Genomic DNA, 18,757 nt, shown 5'->3' on the forward strand with positions numbered 1-18,757 from the left:
AGGGACCGGAGCCAGTGAGAGAGAACTTGAGAGAGTAAGGGACCGGAGCCAGTGAGAACTTCAGAGAGTAAGGGACCGGAGCCAGTGAGAACTTGAGAGAGTAAGGGACCGGAGCCAGTGAGAACTTGAGAGAGTAAGGGACCGGAGCCAGTGAGAACTTGAGAGAGTAAGGGACCGGAGCCAGTGAGAACTTGAGAGAGTAAGGGACCGGAGCCAGTGAGAACTTCAGAGAGTAAGGGACCGGAGCCAGTGAGAACTTGAGAGAGTAAGGGACCGGAGCCAGTGAGAACTTCAGAGAGTAAGGGACCGGAGCCAGTGAGAACTTCAGAGAGTAAGGGACCGGAGCCAGTGAGAGAGAACTTGAGAGAGTAAGGGACCGGAGCCAGTGAGAACTTCAGAGAGTAAGGGACCGGAGCCAGTGAGAACTTCAGAGAGTAAGGGACCGGAGCCAGTGAGAACTTCAGAGAGTAAGGGACCGGAGCCAGTGAGAGAGAACTTCAGAGAGTAAGGGACCGGAGCCAGTGAGAGAGAACTTCAGAGAGTAAGGGACCGGAGCCAGTGAGAACTTCAGAGAGTAAGGGACCGGAGCCAGTGAGAACTTCAGAGAGTAAGGGACCGGAGCCAGTGAGAGAGAACTTGAGAGAGTAAGGGACCGGAGCCAGTGAGAACTTCAGAGAGTAAGGGACCGGAGCCAATGAGAACTTGAGAGAGTAAGGGACCGGAGCCAGTGAGAACTTGAGAGAGTAAGGGACCGGAGCCAGTGAGAACTTCAGAGAGTAAGGGACCGGAGCCAGTGAGAACTTGAGAGAGTAAGGGACCGGAGCCAGTGAGAACTTCAGAGAGTAAGGGACCGGAGCCAGTGAGAACTTCAGAGAGTAAGGGACCGGAGCCAGTGAGAGAGAACTTGAGAGAGTAAGGGACCGGAGCCAGTGAGAACTTGAGAGAGTAAGGGACCGGAGCCAGTGAGAACTTCAGAGAGTAAGGGACCGGAGCCAGTGAGAACTTGAGAGAGTAAGGGACCGGAGCCAGTGAGAACTTCAGAGAGTAAGGGACCGGAGCCAGTGAGAACTTGAGAGAGTAAGGGACCGGAGCCAGTGAGAGAGAACTTGAGAGAGTAAGGGACCGGAGCCAGTGAGAACTTCAGAGAGTAAGGGACCGGAGCCAGTGAGAACTTCAGAGAGTAAGGGACCGGAGCCAGTGAGAACTTCAGAGAGTACGGGACCGGAGCCAGTGAGAACTTCAGAGAGTAAGGGACCGGAGCCAGTGAGAACTTCAGAGAGTAAGGGACCGGAGCCAGTGAGAACTTCAGAGAGTAAGGGACCGGAGCCAGTGAGAACTTCAGAGAGTAAGGGACCGGAGCCAGTGAGAGAGAACTTCAGAGAGTAAGGGACTGGAGCCAGTGAGAGAGAACTTCAGAGAGTAAGGGACCGGAGCCAGTGAGAGAGAACTTCAGAGAGTAAGGGACCGGAGCCAGTGAGAGAGAACTTGAGAGAGTAAGGGACCGGAGCCAGTGAGAACTTGAGAGAGTAAGGGACCGGAGCCAGTGAGAACTTGAGAGAGTAAGGGACCGGAGCCAGTGAGAACTTCAGAGAGTAAGGGACCGGAGCCAGTGAGAACTTCAGAGAGTAAGGGACCGGAGCCAGTGAGAGAGAACTTGAGAGAGTAAGGGACCGGAGCCAGTGAGAACTTCAGAGAGTAAGGGACCGGAGCCAGTGAGAACTTCAGAGAGTAAGGGACCGGAGCCAGTGAGAACTTCAGAGAGTAAGGGACCGGAGCCAGTGAGAGAGAACTTCAGAGAGTAAGGGACCGGAGCCAGTGAGAGAGAACTTCAGAGAGTAAGGGACCGGAGCCAGTGAGAGAGAACTTGAGAGAGTAAGGGACCGGAGCCAGTGAGAGAGAACTTCAGAGAGTAAGGGACCGGAGCCAGTGAGAACTTCAGAGAGTAAGGGACCGGAGCCAGTGAGAACTTGAGAGAGTAAGGGACCGGAGCCAGTGAGAACTTGAGAGAGTAAGGGACCGGAGCCAGTGAGAACTTCAGAGAGTAAGGGACCGGAGCCAGTGAGAACTTCAGAGAGTAAGGGACCGGAGCCAGTGAGAACTTCAGAGAGTAAGGGACCGGAGCCAGTGAGAGAGAACTTGAGAGAGTAAGGGACCGGAGCCAGTGAGAACTTCAGAGAGTAAGGGACCGGAGCCAGTGAGAGAGAACTTCAGAGAGTAAGGGACCGGAGCCAGTGAGAGAGAACTTCAGAGAGTAAGGGACCGGAGCCAGTGAGAGAGAACTTCAGAGAGTAAGGGACCGGAGCCAGTGAGAACTTCAGAGAGTAAGGGACCGGAGCCAGTGAGAACTTCAGAGAGTAAGGGACCGGAGCCAGTGAGAACTTCAGAGAGTAAGGGACCGGAGCCAGTGAGAGAGAACTTGAGAGAGTAAGGGACCGGAGCCAGTGAGAACTTCAGAGAGTAAGGGACCGGAGCCAGTGAGAGAGAACTTGAGAGAGTAAGGGACCGGAGCCAGTGAGAACTTCAGAGAGTAAGGGACCGGAGCCAGTGAGAACTTCAGAGAGTAAGGGACCGGAGCCAGTGAGAACTTCAGAGAGTAAGGGACCGGAGCCAGTGAGAACTTCAGAGAGTAAGGGACCGGAGCCAGTGAGAACTTCAGAGAGTAAGGGACCGGAGCCAGTGAGAGAGAACTTCAGAGAGTAAGGGACCGGAGCCAGTGAGAGAGAACTTCAGAGAGTAAGGGACCGGAGCCAGTGAGAGAGAACTTCAGAGAGTAAGGGACCGGAGCCAGTGAGAACTTCAGAGAGTAAGGGACCGGAGCCAGTGAGAACTTGAGAGAGTAAGGGACCGGAGCCAGTGAGAACTTCAGAGAGTAAGGGACCGGAGCCAGTGAGAACTTCAGAGAGTAAGGGACCGGAGCCAGTGAGAGAGAACTTGAGAGAGTAAGGGACCGGAGCCAGTGAGAACTTCAGAGAGTAAGGGACCGGAGCCAGTGAGAACTTCAGAGAGTAAGGGACCGGAGCCAGTGAGAACTTCAGAGAGTAAGGGACCGGAGCCAGTGAGAACTTCAGAGAGTAAGGGACCGGAGCCAGTGAGAACTTGAGAGAGTAAGGGACCGGAGCCAGTGAGAACTTCAGAGAGTAAGGGACCGGAGCCAGTGAGAACTTCAGAGAGTAAGGGACCGGAGCCAGTGAGAACTTGAGAGAGTAAGGGACCGGAGCCAGTGAGAACTTCAGAGAGTAAGGGACCGGAGCCAGTGAGAACTTGAGAGAGTAAGGGACCGGAGCCAGTGAGAACTTCATAGAGTAAGGGACCGGAGCCAGTGAGAGAGAACTTGAGAGAGTAAGGGACCGGAGCCAGTGAGAACTTGAGAGAGTAAGGGACCGGAGCCAGTGAGAACTTCAGAGAGTAAGGGACCGGAGCCAGTAAGAACTTGAGAGAGTAAGGGACCGGAGCCAGTGAGAACTTCAGAGAGTAAGGGACCGGAGCCAGTGAGAACTTGAGAGAGTAAGGGACCGGAGCCAGTGAGAGAGAACTTCAGAGAGTAAGGGACCGGAGCCAGTGAGAACTTCAGAGAGTAAGGGACCGGAGCCAGTGAGAACTTGAGAGAGTAAGGGACCGGAGCCAGTGAGAACTTCAGAGAGTAAGGGACCGGAGCCAGTGAGAACTTGAGAGAGTAAGGGACCGGAGCCAGTGAGAACTTCAGAGAGTAAGGGACCGGAGCCAGTGAGAACTTCAGAGAGTAAGGGACCGGAGCCAGTGAGAACTTCAGAGAGTAAGGGACCGGAGCCAGTGAGAGAGAACTTCAGAGAGTAAGGGACCGGAGCCAGTGAGAGAGAACTTCAGAGAGTAAGGGACCGGAGCCAGTGAGAGAGAACTTCAGAGAGTAAGGGACCGGAGCCAGTGAGAGAGAACTTCAGAGAGTAAGGGACCGGAGCCAGTGAGAACTTGAGAGAGTAAGGGACCGGAGCCAGTGAGAACTTCAGAGAGTAAGGGATCGGAGCCAGTGAGAGAGAACTTGAGAGAGTAAGGGACCGGAGCCAGTGAGAACTTCAGAGAGTAAGGGATCGGAGCCAGTGAGAGAGAACTTGAGAGAGTAAGGGACCGGAGCCAGTGAGAACTTCAGAGAGTAAGGGACCGGAGCCAGTGAGAACTTGAGAGAGTAAGGGACCGGAGCCAGTGAGAACTTGAGAGAGTAAGGGACCGGAGCCAGTGAGAACTTCAGAGAGTAAGGGACCGGAGCCAGTGAGAACTTGAGAGAGTAAGGGACCGGAGCCAGTGAGAGAGAACTTCAGAGAGTAAGGGACCGGAGCCAGTGAGAACTTCAGAGAGTAAGGGACCGGAGCCAGTGAGAGAGAACTTGAGAGAGTAAGGGACCGGAGCCAGTGAGAACTTCAGAGAGTAAGGGACCGGAGCCAGTGAGAACTTCAGAGAGTAAGGGACCGGAGCCAGTGAGAACTACAGAGAGTAAGGGACCGGAGCCAGTGAGAACTTCAGAGAGTAAGGGACCGGAGCCAGTGAGAACTTGAGAGAGTAAGGGACCGGAGCCAGTGAGAACTTCAGAGAGTAAGGGACCGGAGCCAGTGAGAACTTGAGAGAGTAAGGGACCGGAGCCAGTGAGAACTTCAGAGAGTAAGGGACCGGAGCCAGTGAGAACTTCAGAGAGTAAGGGACCGGAGCCAGTGAGAGAGAACTTGAGAGAGTAAGGGACCGGAGCCAGTGAGAACTTCAGAGAGTAAGGGACCGGAGCCAGTGAGAGAGAACTTGAGAGAGTAAGGGACCGGAGCCAGTGAGAACTTCAGAGAGTAAGGGACCGGAGCCAGTGAGAACTTCAGAGAGTAAGGGACCGGAGCCAGTGAGAGAGAACTTCAGAGAGTAAGGGACCGGAGCCAGTGAGAACTTCAGAGAGTAAGGGACCGGAGCCAGTGAGAACTTCAGAGAGTAAGGGACCGGAGCCAGTGAGAGAGAACTTCAGAGAGTAAGGGACCGGAGCCAGTGAGAGAGAACTTCAGAGAGTAAGGGACCGGAGCCAGTGAGAGAGAACTTCAGAGAGTAAGGGACCGGAGCCAGTGAGAACTTCAGAGAGTAAGGGACCGGAGCCAGTGAGAACTTCAGAGAGTAAGGGACCGGAGCCAGTGAGAACTTCAGAGAGTAAGGGACCGGAGCCAGTGAGAGAGAACTTGAGAGAGTAAGGGACCGGAGCCAGTGAGAACTTCAGAGAGTAAGGGACCGGAGCCAGTGAGAACTTCAGAGAGTAAGGGACCGGAGCCAGTGAGAACTTCAGAGAGTAAGGGACCGGAGCCAGTGAGAACTTCAGAGAGTAAGGGACCGGAGCCAGTGAGAACTTGAGAGAGTAAGGGACCGGAGCCAGTGAGAGAGAACTTCAGAGAGTAAGGGACCGGAGCCAGTGAGAGAGAACTTCAGAGAGTAAGGGACCGGAGCCAGTGAGAGAGAACTTCAGAGAGTAAGGGACCGGAGCCAGTGAGAGAGAACTTCAGAGAGTAAGGGACCGGAGCCAGTGAGAGAGAACTTCAGAGAGTAAGGGACCGGAGCCAGTGAGAGAGAACTTCAGAGAGTAAGGGACCGGAGCCAGTGAGAACTTCAGAGAGTAAGGGATCGGAGCCAGTGAGAGAGAACTTGAGAGAGTAAGGGATCGGAGCCAGTGAGAACTTCAGAGAGTAAGGGACCGGAGCCAGTGAGAGAGAACTTGAGAGAGTAAGGGACCGGAGCCAGTGAGAACTTCAGAGAGTAAGGGACCGGAGCCAGTGAGAACTTGAGAGAGTAAGGGACCGGAGCCAGTGAGAACTTGAGAGAGTAAGGGACCGGAGCCAGTGAGAACTTCAGAGAGTAAGGGACCGGAGCCAGTGAGAACTTGAGAGAGTAAGGGACCGGAGCCAGTGAGAGAGAACTTCAGAGAGTAAGGGACTGGAGCCAGTGAGAACTTCAGAGAGTAAGGGACCGGAGCCAGTGAGAGAGAACTTGAGAGAGTAAGGGACCGGAGCCAGTGAGAACTTCAGAGAGTAAGGGACCGGAGCCAGTGAGAACTTCAGAGAGTAAGGGACCGGAGCCAGTGAGAACTTCAGAGAGTAAGGGACCGGAGCCAGTGAGAACTTCAGAGAGTAAGGGACCGGAGCCAGTGAGAACTTGAGAGAGTAAGGGACCGGAGCCAGTGAGAACTTCAGAGAGTAAGGGACCGGAGCCAGTGAGAACTTGAGAGAGTAAGGGACCGGAGCCAGTGAGAACTTGAGAGAGTAAGGGACCGGAGCCAGTGAGAGAGAACTTCAGAGAGTAAGGGACCGGAGCCAGTGAGAACTTCAGAGAGTAAGGGACCGGAGCCAGTGAGAGAGAACTTCAGAGAGTAAGGGACCGGAGCCAGTGAGAGAGAACTTGAGAGAGTAAGGGACCGGAGCCAGTGAGAACTTGAGAGAGTAAGGGACCGGAGCCAGTGAGAGAGAACTTCAGAGAGTAAGGGACCGGAGCCAGTGAGAACTTGAGAGAGTAAGGGACCGGAGCCAGTGAGAACTTCAGAGAGTAAGGGATCGGAGCCAGTGAGAGAGAACTTGAGAGAGTAAGGGATCGGAGCCAGTGAGAACTTCAGAGAGTAAGGGACCGGAGCCAGTGAGAGAGAACTTGAGAGAGTAAGGGACCGGAGCCAGTGAGAACTTCAGAGAGTAAGGGACCGGAGCCAGTGAGAACTTCAGAGAGTAAGGGACCGGAGCCAGTGAGAACTTGAGAGAGTAAGGGACCGGAGCCAGTGAGAACTTCAGAGAGTAAGGGACCGGAGCCAGTGAGAACTTGAGAGAGTAAGGGACCGGAGCCAGTGAGAGAGAACTTCAGAGAGTAAGGGACCGGAGCCAGTGAGAGAGAACTTGAGAGAGTAAGGGACCGGAGCCAGTGAGAACTTCAGAGAGTAAGGGACCGGAGCCAGTGAGAACTTCAGAGAGTAAGGGACCGGAGCCAGTGAGAACTTCAGAGAGTAAGGGACCGGAGCCAGTGAGAACTTGAGAGAGTAAGGGACCGGAGCCAGTGAGAACTTCAGAGAGTAAGGGACCGGAGCCAGTGAGAACTTGAGAGAGTAAGGGACCGGAGCCAGTGAGAACTTGAGAGAGTAAGGGACCGGAGCCAGTGAGAGAGAACTTCAGAGAGTAAGGGACCGGAGCCAGTGAGAACTTCAGAGAGTAAGGGACCGGAGCCAGTGAGAACTTGAGAGAGTAAGGGACCGGAGCCAGTGAGAGAGAACTTGAGAGAGTAAGGGACCGGAGCCAGTGAGAACTTCAGAGAGTAAGGGACCGGAGCCAGTGAGAACTTGAGAGAGTAAGGGACCGGAGCCAGTGAGAGAGAACTTGAGAGAGTAAGGGACCGGAGCCAGTGAGAACTTGAGAGAGTAAGGGACCGGAGCCAGTGAGAACTTCAGAGAGTAAGGGACCGGAGCCAGTGAGAGAGAACTTGAGAGAGTAAGGGACCGGAGCCAGTGAGAACTTCAGAGAGTAAGGGACCGGAGCCGGTGAGAACTTCAGAGAGTAAGGGACCGGAGCCAGTGAGAACTTCAGAGAGTAAGGGACCGGAGCCAGTGAGAACTTCAGAGAGTAAGGGACCGGAGCCAGTGAGAACTTCAGAGAGTAAGGGACCGGAGCCAGTGAGAGAGAACTTCAGAGAGTAAGGGACCGGAGCCAGTGAGAGAGAACTTGAGAGAGTAAGGGACCGGAGCCAGTGAGAACTTGAGAGAGTAAGGGACCGGAGCCAGTGAGAACTTCAGAGAGTAAGGGACCGGAGCCAGTGAGAGAGAACTTCAGAGAGTAAGGGACCGGAGCCAGTGAGAACTTCAGAGAGTAAGGGACCGGAGCCAGTGAGAGAGAACTTCAGAGAGTAAGGGACCGGAGCCAGTGAGAGAGAACTTGAGAGAGTAAGGGACCGGAGCCAGTGAGAACTTCAGAGAGTAAGGGACCGGAGCCAGTGAGAACTTCAGAGAGTAAGGGACCGGAGCCAGTGAGAACTTCAGAGAGTAAGGGACCGGAGCCAGTGAGAACTTGAGAGAGTAAGGGACCGGAGCCAGTGAGAACTTCAGAGAGTAAGGGACCGGAGCCAGTGAGAACTTGAGAGAGTAAGGGACCGGAGCCAGTGAGAACTTGAGAGAGTAAGGGACCGGAGCCAGTGAGAGAGAACTTCAGAGAGTAAGGGACCGGAGCCAGTGAGAACTTCAGAGAGTAAGGGACCGGAGCCAGTGAGAACTTGAGAGAGTAAGGGACCGGAGCCAGTGAGAGAGAACTTGAGAGAGTAAGGGACCGGAGCCAGTGAGAACTTCAGAGAGTAAGGGACCGGAGCCAGTGAGAACTTGAGAGAGTAAGGGACCGGAGCCAGTGAGAGAGAACTTGAGAGAGTAAGGGACCGGAGCCAGTGAGAACTTCAGAGAGTAAGGGACCGGAGCCAGTGAGAACTTCAGAGAGTAAGGGACCGGAGCCAGTGAGAACTTGAGAGAGTAAGGGACCGGAGCCAGTGAGAACTTCAGAGAGTAAGGGACCGGAGCCGGTGAGAACTTCAGAGAGTAAGGGACCGGAGCCAGTGAGAACTTGAGAGAGTAAGGGACCGGAGCCAGTGAGAACTTCAGAGAGTAAGGGACCGGAGCCAGTGAGAACTTGAGAGAGTAAGGGACCGGAGCCAGTGAGAGAGAACTTCAGAGAGTAAGGGACCGGAGCCAGTGAGAACTTCAGAGAGTAAGGGACCGGAGCCAGTGAGAACTTCAGAGAGTAAGGGACCGGAGCCGGTGAGAACTTCAGAGAGTAAGGGACCGGAGCCAGTGAGAACTTGAGAGAGTAAGGGACCGGAGCCAGTGAGAACTTCAGAGAGTAAGGGACCGGAGCCAGTGAGAGAGAACTTGAGAGAGTAAGGGACCGGAGCCAGTGAGAACTTCAGAGAGTAAGGGACCGGAGCCAGTGAGAACTTCAGAGAGTAAGGGACCGGAGCCAGTGAGAGAGAACTTGAGAGAGTAAGGGACCGTAGCCAGTGAGAACTTGAGAGAGTAAGGGACGTGTCTGTACAGCTGATTGAATGTGGCCTGGCTCCGTGTAATCGAGAGACTCAGCCAGGAAGCTGAACCACTTCTCTTTTTCTGGAACAGAATGGAGGTATCTTGGTGGATATAAACACTGCTGAGCACTCAACGGTCATAACCTTCTCTGACTATCACGAGGGATCTGCGCCTGCTCTGATCATGAACCACACGCAGTGGAATGTCCTCACGTATAAACAGAGGTAGGAGACAGGTGGCATTAGAGCTCCACTTTGCTTCCCTTGATCCATGGTCCCTTCTGGGAAATGCTGCAGTTTCACACCCCAGATGTCTTCAGACTTTACAACAGTGCTAAGGGGCATGTGGTGTTTATTCCTAATACGCTGTCAAGTTTTGACACAGTCTTCCCCAAGCACATTTATATTTCTATAGCAAGACTTACATGTGCCATATGAACTGGGACAAATAGATGGTGTTAAAGATCCCAGTCAGTCCAATTTTTTTTTTTTTTGCCAAATACTTGACAGCAAACCTAAGAAAAAAATCTTTGGGCTTGGGTGTCTTTATAAACTTCAGAATGCATACCAAGGACTGTGAAATTATGTATCAAATATTATCCCGCCCTTAGTAGCATGGTACTGGCAGGTGAACCTATTCTTGTGGTTTTGTGACCGCATCTCTGAGCAGTACTGCACTGCCACATTCTGTCTGCCCAGGCTTCAGAACTGCTGGCTACACAAAATGTTAGTGTACTTGGTTTGGGGCTGGGCTGTGTGTTATTAACATAGCAAGTTCATAAAACCTTTGTGGTGTCTCAAGGCCAAGACATGCTGATCTTCCCTCTGTCAACTGTTTCAGTGGGTCCCAGGAGGCACTGGTGTTGCTGCCAGGAGAAACTCGACTCTTTGCCTGGGCAGATCCCACCGGTACCAGGAAACTCACTTGGAGCTATGCAGCCAACTTTGGGGAGCATGATCTCTTGAAGGTACCATCTGATACGGAAGTGCTGTTTTCATGGAACCCAAGTGGATTGAGATGTTTTAAGAAAGTTACTTTTGTGCTTTATATTGCAAACACTTTGTATTAGTTGTTTCTCTGGTTGCTATGATAAAGTACAATGCAAGACATCTGTAAGGAGGAAAGTGTGTGGGCCTCTGTAGTTCATGGTCTGTGGAGGCAGAGAAGGTGGAGCAGCTGTCACATTGCATCTGAAGTGACGGGAATGCGGGTGGGTGCTCAGCCTGCTTTCTCCTTTGGATTCAGGCCAGGACTGCAGCTCCTGGAAGGGTGCTGTCCACATTGAGGTTTACTATCGACTTCTATTCGTTTATTTAGAAATTCCCTCATAGACATGTCCAGAGATTTGTCTCCAAGGTGATTCTAGATCCTATCAAGTTGACAATCAATATAAACAATTACAGGCTCATCCCTGGTCAACCACAGAGTCGACCATTTACTTTTATATACCAGCCTTCCATCCCTTGAACTGTCTTGTGACCATTTAATAAGGCAAAGTGCGTTTAGTCAACCTTCACTCCCAGCACTGTTTAGAACTGTGAGCCCTGGACAATCATGAGGAAGTTACATGTTTCCAACATACTATGGCATAGAATAAACATTTATAGTCCAAAAAAGCAGATGAGGGCAAAGCATGGAATGATCATACGCAAACAAGAGAACCCAGCAGGGAGAAATGAAATCCTGCAGCTCCATGTCCAGCATTGAGGGCTTGAGGAGGAATCATCTGAGATCTAGAGGGCTGGGTAGCCCTGCACTGGCAGCTCTGCTGCCTGGAGCAGACACAGCCCCTCTCTCTGAGATTTCCACTGCCACTTAGGGTGCCCCCCGCCCCACACGCACACACGTACACATGCACACAGCTTCTTATGATGACTTCTTAGTGACCTCTCAGCAGGAACTGCTCTCCAGTTTGGAGACAGGTAATCATCTTGCCACACTGGTGCCAGTCATTCATGCTCAGGATCCTGCTCACTGCCAGTCAGCACTAGCCAGGAACTCAATCTAGGGCGCTACTCTGTCGATGATAGGGACAAAAAGGATGTGTGCTTGTTGGCACATATATGAGTATGTGAGTGCATGTACTTATGGATGTAGTAACCCAAAATTGATTACTGATGGTCTTCCTCAGTCATTTCCTACTTCACCAAGAAAGGGTCTCTAATGTGGCTAGCCTAAGTAGCCAGTTTGCCCCAGAATCCTCTGCTTCAGCCTCCAAAGTGCTGGGATTATAGGCAACCGCACACTATGGGCAACAAAACCCTCCTAGCTTTTAAACGGGTTCTAGAGCTCCAAAATTTAGAGCCTGCCTGCAGGGTCGGCTTTATCCATTGTGCCATATTCCCAGACTTGGTGAGTTTTACTGTTATTTTTATGTAAGTCAGTTTGATGACTTGAATTCTCTATCTTATAGTCATTTTTTTAAGCTTTTCTGATTTTCCCCAGTTACTATATTCAGTTTTAAGTATGAAAATTCCATACATATTTAACTGAAAGTCCTTTTTCCCCCAGGATGAGTGTGGCCAGTTTCCATATGATGCGAACATCCAGATCCACTGGGTGTCCTTCCTTGATGGACGTCAGAGGGTTCTGCTTTTCACAGACGATGTTGCTTTGGTTTCCAAAGCACTCCAAGCCGAAGAAATGGAGCAGGCTGATCTTGAGGTAGCCTTGTCGCTCCACAGCCTCGGCCTCTCCCTGGTTAACAATGAAAACAAGCAGGAAGTCTCATATGTTGGAGTCACCAGGTATATACAGAGGGAGATAAGATGCATGAGTCTTTAAAAGGCCCAGGTTCATAATGCCCATTCAGTGAGAGTATATGCAGACCCATGTTCTCAATTTGACATCTTTACTAAGTGACTGGACTGCCAGGTGATAGGTCCAGACTCACGGACGACTCAGGGACCTTCTGTGCCTTCACGCTATTCATGTCAGTTGGCAGGGAAGAAAGTCAGCCTGTCTGTCAGCCCTTCCCTCCCTCCATGCCTCCCTCCCTCCCTCCCTCCCTGCTTTCTTCCTTCCCTCCTTCCTTTCCTCCTCCTTCCTTTTTTGTTTTAAAAAGTGACTTACAAAAAGACATTGAGAAAACTGAGAATAGTATCTGCATCTGCAGTAGAAATTCTTCATTTATGCAGTGGAATTTGGGGAAACTAGTGTGCCTTGGGAGAAGCCACTAGAAATAAATTAGAAAAAAATGTTCATAAGGAAAGCAAGGTACACACACACACACGCACGCACACACGCACACACGCACACACACACACACACACACACACACACACACACACACACACACACTGTATTTTGTATTTGAAAGGTTTGGGATATGGGGTTCAAGAATGCCGAGATGATTCACTGAAAGTTAAACGTTTACAGACATTAGTATGTTGGGGAGCCCCTCCTAGGAGAGTTCATGTTTCAGCATCAAAGACAACATTGCAAGGACAACATTGGGTGGAGTCAGGCCCATGTGGCAGCATCTGGCTTCCTTGTTACAGATCTCTGAGGAAAGCGGCAGGTTTTTGAAGTGAAGAGCAGCTAAGTTCTCCGATGCCCCAGCAGGCAGCCTGGAGAGTGTGGGGAAGGGAATGTGCGGGCCCCAGTAACTACAGGTACCGTGGAATGTCAGAGCCCTGTAAGCTCACTTCCCTAAGTGAGACGTCTAACTGGAAGTTTGTTAGTGAGAGATTCACTGCCTGCCAGCGTGTGAGAAGGGAGAGGCCAGCCAATCCCTCCATACCTGAGCTGCAGTTTGCTCTGAATTCTATGTTTTTTATGGTTAGTTATGATATTATTTATTATTAGCTAGTTATTATGTCATTTATTATAGTTATTTAGAATGTTTGCAACTATTTACTTCCTCTGGTTCTTTTTCTACTGAGAAAACACTCATATGGTTATCTTATCTCCTAATCACAGTGAGTTTGGTAAAAGACTTATTTTGAGGACAGTTTCCCACAATGGAACTATCTGTTTAGATGCCCCTAAACATAAGGATGTTCCCCATGTTTCTTATTTTTTTATGAGTAAGAGCTTTCTCCTTTAGTGCATAGCAGAGTAAGTATTATTTTTGACAAAGCATTAATTTATTGCATAATGCCAATATCGCTGTGCCAGAAGAATATGGAAGACACACCTCCAGACTGAGCATGAACAGAGGCTGGAAAAGTTAGAAAGCCGCAAGACGGAACATCTCCCCACAACACAAGTTTTCACAAAGATCAACATGAGTGAGACTATAGCCAAAGTCAGCTTCTGAGGGACTCATTTGTTAAGTCTAGCAAGGAAAGCCTTTTATAGTCAGTCATGGGCTAGTTGAGCTTGTCTGACTGCAGCAGCTAAAGAAATGTAGGCAGAGATGGTAAATTATTTAAGCCCATTAGTGTTTCTGTGAGGACAGTTGTACATGAAGTTGAGGACATTCAGAACAACATCAGTCAGCTACAAAAGGCTGGTGACACAGATGGCTCTCAGGCTCTGAGGAGTCAACTGGTGCCCCTCACACTCAATCACCGTGCATGTGCGAAGGCACAGCAGAGGTTAAAATGGGTGGTGAGAATATTTTCAAATGGGAAAGATGTTTCTGCATGACTGAGTTGAAGGCTCAAATACATTATGACTGGAAACAGAGTCTTAGTTGGGTAAACTTTCATAAAACATTGAAAGTATGAAGCACTTAACACCTTCTTTGTATTATGTATCAACAGATGCTTGGTGGAAAACACTTGGCTCTGTTGTGTGTTGTCAAACTCAGTCTATGGTTTAACCACACCAGTTCTGTGACTTGATGGCAGTAGAAGTCCATTGTCCTGTGTCTTACCACACAGGAGCTGAATGATGTAGCAATGGAAGCCTCTCACTGAACTCTCTAAATTCTGAGCCCAGAGTCAAATCTTTCTGAAGGAAATAGTTACCCTCATGCACTGCTCTCACACGCTTACCTGGAACTGGAAACCATCCTTTGCTCAAGGAATTGACAGTGTTCCTATATATACTTTAATTGAAAATTAGAAAGCCAGATGGCAGTGCTTATATACAAAATTTATGTTGCCACAATCTCAGGTTTAAGATGGGGAATGCTTAAATCATAAGCTGTGTCAGATCGTTGGTGTGCATTTCCCAAGCTGTCTTAAGTTAAAAGGTCTCCAATGCCCATATGTTTGGAGAGAACATATTTTATATCATAAACCTTCAGTTGAAACAACATTTTTTTCTGATCTGGATGTGTGTGTGTGTGTGTGTGTGTGTGTGCATGAAGGAAATGTTTATGTTTCAAAATCTGTCCAATTGAGGAACTTTCTTATAATCTGATTATTTGCAGTGCAATGATGGGTTAAAAGGCAACTTATCAATACAAGAATCTATTAGAATTTTATAAACCCCTCACAGGTAATAAATAAAATAGAGTGTCTCATAGATTGATGTCAGTACTTGGTAGTAACTGCCAGTAATGATGTTATAAAACACTTGTTAGAAATCAGCACAAATGTAGGGCTGGAGAGATGGAGCAGAGGTTAAGAATATGTACTACTCTTGTAGAAAATCCGTGTTGGGTGACTCAGGAAAACATCTAACTCCTGCTTCTGATGGCCTCCTTTCGCTTCCTGGAGCATACATACATGGGTGCAATGTGCCCACACACACACACACACACACACACACACACACACACACACACACACACACGTCGCATAAATACAAATCTTCACTTTTAAGAATCCACTTGAACAGTTTGCACCTGATTTTGATAATCAGAAATTATGTAAAGTGTTGGCTTATTCACAAGAATTTTTAAATAGACTTTTTAAAGTTGTGTTTTTTTTTATATTTTAAATTTTATTAGTTAAAAGTTTTATGGAAGGTTTTTTTTTCCCCTTGACATCGTCAGTGTACAATCTCTGTGGTCCTGTACACAAACAGCCATTTGCTGGATAGATGCCAGTGTGTTTCCATGAAAAATATTTCCTCCGGCTTTATCCTTCATACCTTTGAAGGCAGGTGAAGTTTGCTGTTTTAAAAGAATCTCTTGCATCAATGTAATCGTCACAGGATGTTGATATCCAGATAAATACAAAATTCAGCAAGCGTCCCATGAAAATACATACTTATAGCTTAATTTCCTTTGTGAATTATTTCAGCTCAGGTGTTGTTTGGGAGATGAAGCCAAAACAGAAATGGAAGCCGTTTAGTCAGAAGCAGATAATGTTGCTGGAACAGTCCTATCAGAAGCACCTTACGTCACAAGACCGTGGCTGGATTAAGCTGGACAGTAATTTTGAGGTATGGTTTTTGGTTTTACAGTCTTATAGGCACTTTGGTCTAGATAGTGGTACTATGTACGGATGAGTAAAGTTTCAATGTCCTGTGTACAGAAACTAACTTAACAGTGATCAGACTGTATTTATTGGAGAGATCGTCAATATACTTAATTAAATATAGTTATAAATGATTTACCTTAATTAAAATATAGTTATAAACGATTTACCTTCGTTCTCTGTCTTTATTGATTGTTCTTCCTGCTGACCAGTTCCATGGAACTTGTCTGCAGGAAGCTTATGAAGACATTGTGACTGTTGAAACCTTTCCTCACATTTTAGTAACACCTTCTCGTTGGTAACTATAGATCACGAGATTGCGTGTTTCGTGGGTGGAAGACGCAGATTAACTCTGTTATTCCCTCCGGTGTGAGTGACTGTTGGATGTAAGCACCTACAAATAAAGGTGCCCCCCATGGCCACACAGAGTTGTCTTTGCTTCAGGAGGACTCCAAAAGCTTCGCTGCATTTCTGGACTGTTCTGCCATGGGCCTGACCTTTGGCTGCTCTTGTTTACTGTCTGAGGGCAGGGTTTGCACAAACCCCTAGTCATGTGCCCTTCCTACCCCCATCAGTGTTTGAGGCTGGGTGATAGTGTTTATGCCACTAAGTTATACAAAAACAAGCCTAGCTTCATTAGTAAGTCATTTTGCCTAAGGATTCCCTGGAATTTGGCTGGAGAGATGGCTCAGTAGTTCCGATCACTGGCTGGCTCTTCCAATGGAAGCTAACAATGTCCGTTAACTCCAGTTTCGGGGATTCAGTGCCCTCCTCTGGCCGTCACAGGCACTTCATGCAGTAGCCTACATGCAAATGTAGGCAAAACACTCATAATGTAAAAATAAAATAAATAACTATAAAATGAATGGCCTGGAATTCTGTATTACTATTAATTTTTCTATAAGGCATTTAAAGTACAATTTCAGAATCCCAGTGCTTCTGCCACACAGGCGGTAGGTGCATGTGACCCAAAGAGCCCTTCTGCTTGGTGTAATGGCTTGTTCATGTAGTGTCCAAACTTCGAAGGTTAAGGCAGGAGGATTGCTATGAGTTCGAAGACAGCCTAGACTATAGAGTGAGACCCGGCCTGAAAGGAAAACAGAAAACAGAATAAAATAAGTTACCTTGGTGAGACGGGGGATTACCAAGTTGTACTCACTTGACACAAGGTCATGAATGCGGTGTTTTAAGTGCCATTAAATAGCTGCTGGTGGAAGAAGCTCATCACAGAAGTGCTCTTGTCTTACAGGTCAATTTCGACAAGGTTCCAATGGAAATGCGCCTTCCTCTCCGCTGCCCTATTAAACGGGACTTCTTATCAGGGATTCAGGTTGAGTTTAAGCAGTCTCCTCACCAGAGAAGCCTAAGGGCTCGGTTGTACTGGCTCCAGGTAACTAAGTAGATATCTGTGACCTCTTAGGGAAGCATGAAAGTGAGACCTAATTTACTCATAGGAAGCTGTCCTTTGTGTTAAATTATTATCTTCTGGTATGCAGCTTGAGAAGAGCAGGTGTATAGTAGGTGTAGTGTGCATAAGGCCCTTAGTCCAGTCCTCAAAAATAAAGTTGTATATATGTATATGTGTGTGTTAGATTAGCATATATATGTATATATAAATCTCTCTCCCCCCTCTGCGTGTGTGTGTGTGTGTGTGTGTGTGTGTGTGTTTTCCCCTTTTCTCACCCTGTGGATTCAGCTGCTCGCTGCCCCAGACCAAGCACCACATGCTATTAAGAGTGTCAGTCTGACCACTGGCCTGCCAAGGGTCTTTTCTTACACTATTACTTTGTTCATAAATGTTCCTTCAGTTTGCCATGGCAAAGAGCAGGGCTTTATGGGGCCATGTTTGGGGTAATTACTTGCTAGTCCTCTCTCCTCAGCCCTCCCCCCCCTTTTCTCCCCCACCTCCCTTCATTCTCCTTCCACCTCTACCATGTTTTATTTAGAATACTCTCTGCTCTTTCTACTTTTTCTTACTTTATGTTCACTCTCTACTTTCATTTTATTTGAGCCCACAGAATCAGGCTGTCATATTCCAGAGTGCAGACGAAGTCTGCTGCACAAAGTCAGTGCAGCTCCGAGGGTTTTCTATTCTTAAGGAGGAAGTGCCTCACTGGGGCCCACAACATCTTTCATAAAGTGGAGCTGCTAATGCATGCAGAGCTGCATGCAGAGGCTGAGTTCTTGTCTCTGCAGCGAGCATTTATGTCGGACTTGTTCTAACCTGTCGCAATGGTGTGTGCTTCCAGGTCGATAATCAGCTACCAGGCACAATGTTCCCAGTCGTATTTCATCCCGTGGCTCCTCCTAAATCCATCGCTTTGGATTCAGGTAAAAAAAAAAAAAAAAAAAAGGAAAAGAAAAGGGAGAAATATCGTCACACTCTTCGTTAAAACTTTAGAAGGTGTCCGTCCAACAGTGCAGAGGTCGACCTTGCTCTTCTGTATCGTTTCTTTCAGAACCCAAACCTTTCATCGATGTGAGCGTAATTACGAGGTTCAACGAGTACAGTAAAGTCTTACAGTTCAAGTGAGTAGAGGTCTACTGTTTGGCTCCAGCAATCGAAACAAGGGTCAATTTTGAAAGTTAATTTGTTGTTTGTTTGGGAGTGGCTTCTGTACAAAATCTCTTCCCAACGAGTGTATCAATCTATACTATTGGGCTGGTGAACTTTTAAATATTAAACATTTTAAAGTAGTCTGTATATACTTTACAATTCAGAATTATTTTAACTGTGTCTAGTGCCTATTAGAATATAAAGTTTACAGATCCACGAGCTGTGTTCTTTAAAGCAGGCATCTTGACCTTTAAGGATCAGATGGTATGTCTTCTAATTTATCATCTCCTGTGACATGACAAATGTGTGCATTTGGGACTCTCGGTGGAATAAGTGCTAATACAGCAGTATTAACTTAGTTGTGGTTTTCTCCGCAGTAAATAAGTCTCAGCTGAAGGAGACTCTGATCTTATTAGCATAATGTTAAGACACAAAGATGTGAAGACTGTAGCTTTGGGTGGAAACAATCAGTTATGACCTTTTTTTTTTTTTTTTTTTTTTTTTTTGAGCAAGGCCTCACTATGTTACCCTGGCTGTCCTCAAACCAGCAGAGATACGTCTGTCCTTGCCTCCTGAGTAATGAACTCAGTAAATATGCGCACCACTACTCCTAGCTTAAAACATACGTAATGTATGTTTATTCTCCCACAGGTATTTTATGGTTCTCATCCAGGAAATGGCCTTAAAGGTTGATCAGGGCTTCCTTGGGGCAGTTATTGCCCTGTTTACCCCCACAAGTGATCCTGAGGCTGAAAGAAAACGGGTAACAACTTTTATTTCTTGAACCAAACATAAAGAAAAAATTAGCCATTTTTGAACTAATTCTTGGAGTGAGAAAAAATTAACCATTTAATTTTTTTC

At 48.2% G+C, this 18,757-nt stretch overlaps 1 protein-coding gene across 4 annotated transcripts in view; it reads left to right on the forward strand.

Annotated features, from left to right (window-relative positions):
* Positions 1-18,757, forward strand: part of Vps13c (vacuolar protein sorting 13 homolog C) — a 173,511-nt gene that overhangs the window by 130,236 nt on the left and 24,518 nt on the right. For all 4 annotated transcript variants that reach the window (XM_056984521.2, XM_056984523.2, XM_056984522.2 and 1 more), the window contains 8 exons: positions 9,113-9,246; positions 9,863-9,989; positions 11,534-11,769; positions 15,163-15,304; positions 16,589-16,729; positions 17,589-17,670; positions 17,799-17,868; positions 18,548-18,659. In XM_056984521.2, the coding sequence (XP_056840501.1) occupies positions 9,113-9,246; positions 9,863-9,989; positions 11,534-11,769; positions 15,163-15,304; positions 16,589-16,729; positions 17,589-17,670; positions 17,799-17,868; positions 18,548-18,659 (1,044 nt within the window). The remainder of the gene's footprint in view (positions 1-9,112; positions 9,247-9,862; positions 9,990-11,533; positions 11,770-15,162; positions 15,305-16,588; positions 16,730-17,588; positions 17,671-17,798; positions 17,869-18,547; positions 18,660-18,757) is intronic.

The sequence above is a fragment of the Rattus norvegicus genome, chromosome 8 (assembly GCF_036323735.1).
Source record: "Rattus norvegicus strain BN/NHsdMcwi chromosome 8, GRCr8, whole genome shotgun sequence".
Lineage (NCBI taxonomy): Eukaryota > Metazoa > Chordata > Mammalia > Rodentia > Muridae > Rattus > Rattus norvegicus.